General features: G+C 48.5%; 1 protein-coding gene across 1 annotated transcript in view; it reads left to right on the top strand.

Annotated features, from left to right (window-relative positions):
* Positions 1-10,645, top strand: part of MYLK (myosin light chain kinase) — a 201,150-nt gene that overhangs the window by 151,797 nt on the left and 38,708 nt on the right. The window contains exon 24 of the mRNA XM_010834271.1: positions 4,228-4,533. Within this exon, the coding sequence (XP_010832573.1) occupies positions 4,228-4,533 (306 nt within the window). The remainder of the gene's footprint in view (positions 1-4,227; positions 4,534-10,645) is intronic.

Here is a 10,645-nt window from a genome sequence, read left to right as displayed (position 1 = left end):
TCAGCCCGGGAAGGGTGAGGGAGGGCCGCTCCGGTCGGAGAGAGCAGCTTGCCCCAGACGAGGTCCTCATGTGACTAGTCCAGCACAAGACAAACAGACCACTCTGCAGATCTTTAAAGGAGATGAACACAGCAGAGAGATTCCCCAGGTACCCAGTAACCCCCCAGGGCTATCTGAGCTAGGAACTCGCATGATTTTTAAGGACAGGTGATTTCACTTCATAACACTTGGCTTGGGCTTGAGCAAGATGCTTTCTTGATCTTATGTGGCCTGATAGCCTAGAAAATAACAGGCCCCTGGAATGAGGGTTTGGAGACATTTCGAATCTCCTTTTGGCTCTGCCACTGGCCAGCTGGGTGTTCTCGGTAAGCACAGCACCTTGCCTAACCCCAGAGGGCCAGGATTACCCAGGTGCACAACCTGGGGGCCCTCACAGCCCTGCCAAAGTTTAAAAGCTGCAGGTGCATGCAAAGGGAGGTCAAGGTGGGCTTAGATCCAGTCAAAGACCATCTTCAAATGCACAGGTACATAGAGATTGTCAGCACAGAGAAGCATCAGAGATGAGATCCTTCGATTTCCCAGAAGTGAGAACATTTACTAAACATTTTCTAATCCTGGATCTATTGCCACCAAAGACCCTTCCCTTAGACTCAGCATTTCCCATTCAGCTAGTCCAGGGAGTTATGAGAGAATTCCACAGAAGAATGGAGCTCGGGGCCCCAGTCACCGAGCCCACCTGGCCTTTGCCAGGCCGTGCCCAGGCCTCCCTCCCAGACTGAGTTTGTCTGCGTCATCCCCAGCTTGTCCAGCCTCTGTGTGCACTCTGTAGGTTGGAAAGAACAGAAGGCATCAGGCACAGCCCGTGGCTCTAAGGGCAGTCGCGGAGGTGGGGGCTTCCAATCTCCCATGACTTCAGACTTGCCTCTGTTCTGAACTCCCTAATTTGGCATCAGATTCCTTGAAAGCATTGAGGTTTCACTTGGAATTAAAAATGTTCTCTCCAGTTTTGCATCTTCTCTTGTGCTTCAGGCCATGACATATGACTGGTGCCTGTTTTTTCCTCTTTCAGCCAAGAGACATTTGGAGCAGGTTGGGGGATTAATAGTACCTCTTCCAAAATAGCCATTTCTCAAAGTTTTCTCTTTTTCACTAAAGCAGGAGGGGAATATATCAGTCAGTAGAGTGTATCTATATTTGTTGTCTCAAACTACAGGACACTGAACGTGTCCAGTCAGAAGTTTTCCAGGCATATCCTCTAAAGGAGGCAAGGAGTCTGTCTTTCATCCTTCTTAGGTCTTTTTACTTCTTTTGCTGGATCTTAGAGGATTTGAATCACTTGCCTGTAAGAGAGTTTAGAGTAATAAACATCTTAGCCAACACCAGAAATATTTATAAAAAGACCAATATATCTTTTAGAACAAACAGTTTTTCTAAGAGAACATGTTGAACAACCAGTGAAAGTGGTTCCATCACAAGAGGCCTCCAGAGTGACTGTCACCAGCAGGGAGGGGCTGTCACAGCCCCAGAGTCATTCCAGGGCGAGTCAACCCAGATTTGGGCTGCAGGGGATGAATGGCTTCCAGGCAGTGCATTCCTGGCTGGAATGAAGAAGCAGCAGGATTTGGAGGGGAGGGGATGAACATGTATGTATAGGCATGTATGGTATGTATGTGTATAGGTACATGTGTATGCACACGTATGTGTGTATGTGCGTGTTTATATGTATATGTATATACACACATACACACACAGAATGTTTTTTTTTCTTCTCCATGTGCTTTGGTCATCTGCAGGAATTTTCTTTGGCCTTCCTACCTAGCTGAGGGGTAGGAAAGTAGGAATCAAGTACATTACCTGGGTTTGCTTTATTTGATGCTCGCAAAACCCCTGAGAGACTGATATATAACCCCACTTTCCAAATGAAAAGAACAAGCAAAATAGTCTTGAAAGTTAAGGAATTAGTTGGAATTCACATAGCTTACAAATTCGCAGAGCATAATACATGACCTTTTTTGTTTGAGAACTCTAAAACTCAGATTGCCTTGGAGGAGATGAAGGTTACTGAAGATCTGTATCTGTCACTAAACCAACTACCTGCACAGACTAAATCTGAAAAATAGGAGAATTTTGTTCAGAATTTTGTTCAGATGTGCTTAATCATGCTTAGTTGCTCAGTTGTGTCTGACTCTTTGCGACCCCTTGGATTTTAAACCACCAGGCTCCTCAGTCCATGGGATTTTTCAGGCAAGAATACTGGAGTCGGTTGCCATTTCCTCCTCCAGGGGATCTTCCAGACCCAGGGATCAAACCCGCATCTCCTGTGTCTCCTGCATTGCAGGCGGAGATGAACAACTGTCAAAAATCTCAAAACTCAAGAACCTCATTAATGAACATACTGGCTGCTGTGATCTGCCTTGAAGTTGGCAGTGTTACTGGTTCTTAGCATTACTGGTCTGAGTAGGAAGGTGGCCAGCCCAAGGGACTGCTCCTAGTTTGTATCTTTGGCTCATTTTCCGGCCCTTAAAGATGACTGTGATTTGCTACTGTGGTTTGCTTTGAAATTCTCTATCTCATTTTATACCAGTCCTAGGAGGTTGGAGGGCTTCCCTGGTAGTTCAGTGGTAAAGAATCTGTCTGTGATGCAAGATACCCAGGTTTGATCCCTGGGTCAGGAAGATCCCCTGGAGGAGCGTATGGCAACCCACTCCAGTATTCTTGCCTGGGGAATCCCATGGACAGAGGAGCCTGGCAGACTACAGTCCATGGGGTCTCAGAGTCGGACATGACTGAACAACTACGCAGCAGCAGCAGGAGGATGAAGAGAGGATGGGAGTAATGTTTTATAAAGTCAGAAATGAACTTCTGCAGTATTGATGACAGCTGCTGCTGCTAAGTTGCTTCACTCATGTCCGACTCTGTGCAACCCCGTAGATGGCAGCCCACTAGGCTCCTCTGTCCCTGGGATTCTCTAGGCAAGAATACTGGAGTGGGTTGCCATTTCCTTCTCCAATGCATGAAAGTGAAAAGTGAAAGTGAAGTCGCTCAGTCATGCCCAACTCTTGGCGACCCCATGGACTAGAGCCCACCAGACTCCTCCGTCCATGGGATTTTCCAGGCAAGAGTACTGGAGTGGGGTGCCATTGCCTTCTCCGATTGATGACAGCAAGGCTACTCAAACAGGATGTTTTCCTAAGAATATCTCATGACAACCTTGTGATCCAATGCTGTTATCATGCACATTTTCAGAGGAGGAAACTGAGGCACAGAGGCTGAGAAGTAGTGAATGAAGACAGAGCTGTATTCAAGCCCTGTGTGTGACTTCAGCGTTCACTGTGCTGTACTGACCCTCAGCAGGGCAGGCATTTCCCGTGTCCCAGAGAAAGCAGAGACTGGTTCCTGTTATGTCTCAGGCCACTGGCCTCAGGCCTGGAGGAGACACATGCACATACACACATTGAACTCTCTTTCGAGACATATTTTTGATGGGAAGCAGTCCACACCTCCTGCGGAGCTTCCTAGATCTGTTTACACTGAGAAATATGTTTATGACTTGGGCAAAGCACAGGAAATCATGACGTGTAGACTAGAAACTAGCCAAAAAAGACGGTATATTCAAGCAAATAGTATTTGTGTTTGTTGGGCTTTCCACATAGACAGGTGTTTGCATAGGTGTGACTGTGCAGAGGAGGGAAAGAGAGCCGGGACCAGGGACCACAGCTGCTTCTCCCTCGTTGTTGTTCAGCTGCTCAGTTGTGTTCGACTCTTTGCAACCCAGCAGACTGCAGCACACCAGGCTTCCCTGTCCTTCACCATCTCCTGGAGCCTGCTCAAACTCATGTCCATTGAGTCAGTGATGCCATTCAACCATCTCATCCTCTGTCTCCCCGCTTCTCTTCCTGCCTTCACTCTTTCCCAGCATCAGGGTCTTTTCCAACGAGTCAGCTCTTTGAATCAGGTGGCCAGAGTATTGGAGTTTCAGCTTCAGCATCAATCCTTTCAATGAATATTCAAGATTGATTTCCTTTAGGATTGACTAGTTTGATCTCCTTGTTGTCCAAGGGACTCTCAAGAGTCTTCTCCAGCACCACAGTTCGAAAGCATCAATTCTTCGGCATTTAGCCTTTTGTATGGTCCAGCTCTCACATCTGTAAATGACTAGCTAATTCAAAAACCTTCTCACCCTGCAATTCTGCACAGCTGAATGATGCTATGCTTCTGTTTCCCCAGACAAGCCAGACCCCCCAGCCGGTACACCTTGTGCCTCTGACATCCGAAGCTCCTCACTGACCTTGTCCTGGTATGGCTCCTCGTATGATGGGGGCAGCGCCGTACAGTCATACAGTGTCGAGATCTGGGACTCAGTGGACAAGACGTGGAAGGAACTAGCCACGTGCCGCAGCACTTCTTTCAACGTCCAGGACCTGCTGCCTGACCGAGAATATAAGTTCCGTGTGCGTGCAATCAATGTCTATGGAACCAGTGAGCCAAGCCAGGAGTCTGAACTCACAGCCTTGGGAGAGAAACCTGAAGAAGGTAGGCTGCCTTCCTTTCATCACTGGCTTGAGATAAATGTACATGACTTACCTTTTGTGTGTAGAAGTCTGAATGGAGAGTGGTACAGGGGAACTGACAAGACTTTGCTGGTGACTGTCAGGGTCTTTTGGGATCTTGCTTTCCAATGTATATACTGAACCATACTCTAAAAGGGGTACCTGTGATCTTTCAAAAAATACTGAACCAGCAATTTTGATACACTGCCACCAGGGGGCGATGGTGTGTTCAGTTCAGTTCAGTCCTCAGTCGTGTCTGACTCTGCGACCCCATGAATCACAGCATGCCAGGCCTCCCTGTCCATCACCAACTCCCAGAGTTCACTCAGACTCACGTCCGTCGAGTCAGTGATGCCATCCAGCCATCTCATCCTCTGTCGTCCCCTTCTCCTCCTGCCCCCAATCCCTCCCAGCATCAGCGTCTTTTCCAATGAGTCAACTCTTCACATGAGGTGGCCAAAGTACTGGAGTTTCAGCTTTAGCATCATTCCTTCCAAAGAAATCCCAGGGCTGATCTCCTTCAGAATGGACTGGTTGGATCTCCTTGCAGTCCAAGGGACTCTCAAGAGTCTTCTCCAACACCCCAGTTCAAAAGCATCAATTCTTTGGCACTCAGCCTTGTTCACAGTCCAACTCTCACATCCATACATGACTACAGGAAAAACCATAGCCTTGACTAGACAAACCTTTGTTGGCAAAGTAATGTCTCTGCTTTTGCATATGCTATCTAGGTTGGTCATAACTTTCCTTCTAAGGACTAGGCGTCTTTTAATTTCATGACTGCAGTCACCATCTGCAGTGATTTTGGAGCAAAAAAAAAATAAAGTTTGACACTGTTTCCACTGTTTCCCCATCTATTTCCACTGTTTCCCCATCTATTTCCACTGTTTCCCCATCTATTTCCCATGAAGTGATGGGACTAGATGCCATGAGCTTCGTTTTCTGAATGTTGAGCTTTAAGCCAACTTTTTCACTCTCCACTTTCACTTTCATCAAGAGGCTTTTTAGTTCCTCTTCACTTCCTGCCATAAGGGTGGTGTCATCTGCATATCTGAGGTTATTGATATTTCTTCTGGCAATCTTGATTCCAGCTTGTGTTTCTTCCAGTCCAGCGTTTCTCATGATGTACTCTGCATAAAAGTTAAATAAGCAGGGTGACAATATACAGCCTTGACGTACTCCTTTTCCTATTTGGAACCAGTCTGTTGTTCCATGTCCAGTTCTAACTGTTGCTTCCTGACCTGCATACAGATTTCTCAAGAGGCAGATCAGGTGGTCTGGTATTCCCATCTCTTTCAGAATTTTCCACAGTCTATTGTGATCCACACAGTCAAAGGCTTTGGCATAGTCAATAAATAATCAGGAGTACAGTCCGGGAAAGCTGGAATTCAGGTAGACCTACATACAGTTTCAGCATCTTCCCCTACCATCCCTCTCCCTCCTTTCTGCACTCCTATTTGAGGGTCTACTCAGTGTCAGGTACCTGGGAAATGAAGACCACTAAGAGAAGAAGCTTAAAATCCAACAGTGAAAATCTAACTTAAAGTCTATAGTGAAGACCATAGTTAAGACTAACTATCTTGAGATGGGCCACATCCATTTGATATTATAGCGGTAAAAACAAATTGTGGAGATACAGCAGAAAGCATGAATAGTTTTGCCATAAAGCTTGGGAAAGTCTTCCTAGAGGTAATACTTACATTGAGTCTTGGAGAAAGGAATAGGATTCCAAGAGACAGGTCAGACAGAGAGAAGCATTCCTCACAAAGGAAACACCGTGAGCAAAGTTACAAATTGGTAGAAACCACATTTTGAGTCTCTGATGTGTGGCCAGGGGAATATGCTGCGTGAGGTAGAATAGGAGGAAGCAACACAAAAAGGATAGTCTAGATAAAATTGTGAGCTATCAAAGGGTTTCAAGTAGGGGCTTGATATAGTTAGGTCTTTTTTTTTTAGAGTTTGAGGAAGTGTAGACCTTTACAACTCAAGGTGTGGTCTGGACCAGCAGTCTTGGGATCCTGGGAACTCGTTAGAGATGCAGATTCTCCACGCCCCGTCCCCACCACCCCCCCCCCACACTTCCCTAATACCTTTTGAACCTTCATTTTAACATCATCCACCCTCAGCCCCCCGTGGATTCATATACACATGAATGTTTGAGAAGCACCTGAGCAGATGGGGTGGGGGGTGAGATTGAAGTCAGTAAGATGTTGATTGGGCCTCTCTGTTGTAGTCCAGGAGAGGATAGTAAGGGAACCTTAGGGGGTGGAATTCACCATTCCTAATCACTTCCTGGGCAGGGAAAAGTTAGAAGACTCTAAGATTACTCCCACATCTTGGCTTGTAACTAAACACAAATTCAGGAGCCATTTAGAGATTATTATGTTTTATGGTGGCTAACATATTTAACACTTGCTATTAATATATAGCCAGATTAAAGCATTTTGCATGCATTATTTCACACATCTAACTCAATGAAGTAGATACTATTATTACCCCCTTTTTACAGATAGGGGTGCTGAGGTTTAGAGGAATGAAGCTACTTGCCCAAGGTCACAAAGCTTGAGAATGGTGTGCTGAAGCTTGAACTCAGAGCCGTCTGGCCCTGAGCCTGAGCTCCTTTGGTTACACTGATGGAGGAGGTTAGGCTGCCTCTTAGTGGTTTAGAGGTTAGATAGCAGGGAGTCCCAGAGGAAGTGGAGGCTCTGCTTTTGAGGTGTCTGAGGGCTGTCCACAGGGAGGTGTCTTCAGACTGTCGAATGGTTGAGTCCAGAGCTCAGGAGAAAGGTTTAAGCTCGAGCTGTCTTCACTGTTGAATTGGTAATTGAAGCCATGAGCATCAGTGAGGGCACAGAGAAGTTGGTAAGGAAAGTCAACACTGATGCAGAAATGAAGAAAACTGCATGACCGGGAGAAAGGACGAAGAGGGGAAAGAACCAAGGGGGGTTGCTGTGTTGCAGAAACACAGGAAGCAGCAAGTGGCAAAGAGGAAAGAGATGAGGGTGCAGGAGGATGTCTGGGTTTAGCCCTTTGCTGTGCAGTGATCTTTGAGAGCAAAGTCCATAGCTCTTCTGTGCGTGCTCAGTCACTCAGTGGTGTCCAGCTCTTTTGCAATCCCATGGACTATAACCCATCAGGTTCCCCTGTCCAAGGACTTCCAGGCAAGAATACTGGAGTGGGTTGCCATTTCCTATTTTGGGGGATCTTTCCGACCCGGAGATCAAACCTGCATCTCCTGCATTGGCAGGCGGGTTCTTTACCGATGAGCCACCTGGGAAGCTTCCATGGGGTAGAAAATGGTTGGCCTGTGGCTAAGGAATGAATGGAAGAAGGAGGCCTGTGTGGAATGTCACTTCAAGAAGCTTCCTGTGAATAGAAGAAAACAAGTGCTGTGAATTTAAGATGGAGAAAAGGTTGGGGGCAGGAAGGGAAGGGAGAGGGAAAGCAAGCAAAAGGGTTCTAGGAGAGAATGAGCTTTAAGATGCGAGGCAGAGAGGAGACTAATGGACCAGTGGCTCAACAGAGCAAGAGCCTGAAGCCACCCTGAGAGCCAGAGGCATCATAAGTGTGGAAACTGTCATGACACGGTTACCCTCTTTAGTTTTAAAATTTAGGTTTAATATAGAAATTAAACTTTACTCTCAAGTTAAACAAGGGCTCCAGAGAGAAAGTTTGGGGGATGCCAATGGAAAACACACCAAATTTACGCTGTCTTGGGGGCCTTTGCCCCGGTGAACCCTGGAGATACGTGGAGATCAGGTCTCCTTGAGAGCTACAGCATGCTAGGTGGGGTGGGGGGAGACCTGGCCCGGGCCCAGGGCAGCCCTGCCAGCCTCTGCAGTTTCCGGGGGCTCCTGCCATTAGCTGCTCACAAATGCCTGCTGAGAGAAGCAGAGCCACACAACTGCCGTCTGCAGCCCTATGACGCCCCCCTTCGATGTGAGCAGAGTGGGAGCAAAGTGGGTGGAGTCGGGGTGCCAGGGCAGGTGGCCAGGCTCCAGTCTGCATGTTTTTAGAATATTACTTTGTCCAAGAAGACGACTCCCCACCTCTTGGAAAAGTGACAGAAAGGGGATAACGTGGCAGTGAGACGCACATTAGGGGGAAAGGAAAGCTTCCAAGGTCCTTTATAGCATACACCAGGAGAGACTGCAGAATCCCTGATGAGCCCCACACAGAGGGCCGGAGGCCACAGAAGCTGCCAGTATGGCTCCTAAGAGGCCTGGACGGCAGCTTCCAGGACTGCGAGGATAGTCTGTGGAGAGAAGGGGCTGAGATCACTTGGCTCCAGGCAGGTGGCCCCTCCCTTCTTCCCCACAGTCAGTTGAACCCCCCACCCCCACCCCTACATACACACTGTGGTTCTTAGATTCTCCTCCTGGGGTCCATCCTGGCTGGGAGCAGACAAATGTTGAAATGTTGAAATCTCCTGCAATCCAGAGGGGGTCCAGTCCACTCAGGGCTTCCAGGCTGGCAGCTCCCACCCTCAGAGCCAGATGAATGGTCTCAGGGGGAGGAAGGGGAGGGGCTGATCAGCATGTCCTCTAAGGGACGGAGGATGGGAGGATGGGAGGGGAGGGTAAGGGGGTGGGACTTCCAACTGAAGCTCTCTGTGGACTGTTCAGATGTCTGTTAGTTATAGCCAGGGTCGATTGTCTTTTTTCTTTTTAAAAGTGCCATGGGTCTCAGTGTAAATGTGTGTATGTGTGTGTGTATACATGTACATGGGTAGAAGCAGGATGGGGTAAGTAAGTGATTATGGTAGGTTATTGCTGCGAGCCAGTGGGGTCTGGTCATCAGAAAGGCAGTACCAGGGAGCCCTACTTACTCTAAGCCCCACTCACGTTGATCCTCATCTTCCCCAGAGCTACCACGGCCCCTCTTCCCACCACTTCAGCAACTGTAGCTTTTGGCTTCATCCTGACCTCGCAGCTCCGTCCCAGCCCTCACTCTGCGTTCGTGCAGTGTGTCCTTCACCTGCCCTGCGCTCCCGGCGCTGAGGGTGCTGGGGATACAGCGGACGCCACAGCACTGCATAGAGGCCCCCACCCAGCTCCAGTGGCCTCCTTATGCCTGGGCCACCTCTCAGACAGGCTCCCTAACCTGACAGCTCTCCTCCTTGACTTCCCAAACCTGGGTAAACTAGCACCTCCCCTTCCCCCTACCCCGAAAACAGCCGCTGTCTCCCATCCCGCCCCCAGGAATCTCCACTCCCACCCACTCCATCCACCCCACCCCCTCCCCCGGAAGCTCCACTCAGCTCTAACTCCTAAATCCACACTATCCTTGCTCCTGATCCGAATTTGTTCTAGTCTGTATGCCTGCATGCATGCTCAGTCGCTGAGTTGTGCCTGACTCTTCATGACCCCATGGACTGTAGCCCGCCAGGCTCCTCTGTCCATGGGATTTTTCAGGCAAGAACACTGGAGTGGGTTGCTATTTCCTCCTCCAGGGGATCTTCCTGACCCAGGAATCAAACCTCTGTTTCTTGGTAGGCAAATTCTTTACCACTGAGCCACCTGGGAAGCCCTCTAGTCTGTATAGTTGTTAGCAAACAGCTGTGATAGAGGCATCTTGCAGAGGAAGGGCTTCCTTGAGCCCCAAGGGTAGTTAGAGATGTAGAGCCCCCAGAGATATAAGGAAGATCAGCAGCTCACCCAATGCAGGGGGTGGGGTGCTGACCATGGCCATCCTCCTGAAGACGGGGGCGCCCTCTAGTGTCCACTGGGCACACAGCGGCACCTGGCTGTGCAAAGGGACCACTCTGTCCAGGGAGCCCACTGAGCGCAGGCCCTGTGAGGGCAGGAGCGCTATGCCTCTCCTCTCCCAAACGCCACTCCAGGGGGATGGGACTCATCTGACTGCAGAAATATCTCAGAAACATATTCCAAATAGTTCTTGCACTTAACTCTTGCATCTCACAGCTCTGAGTAGATTTTTTGTTTAATATTTCATTGAAGTTCTTCCAACTGCAATTTAGCTCCTTCCTCAGTGGAAAGATGGATGCCGAATGGCTACCTCTCTCATTACTGCCCCTTGATGCTCAGAGAGCTTGACTAATTGAACTGTGGTCTTCCTCCACTCCTCTGGGACTG

Source organism: Bison bison, unplaced genomic scaffold (genome assembly GCF_000754665.1).
Source record: "Bison bison bison isolate TAMUID 2011002044 unplaced genomic scaffold, Bison_UMD1.0 scf7180017864032, whole genome shotgun sequence".
NCBI lineage: Eukaryota > Metazoa > Chordata > Mammalia > Artiodactyla > Bovidae > Bison > Bison bison.
This window is presented reverse-complemented; position numbering and strand designations above follow the sequence as displayed.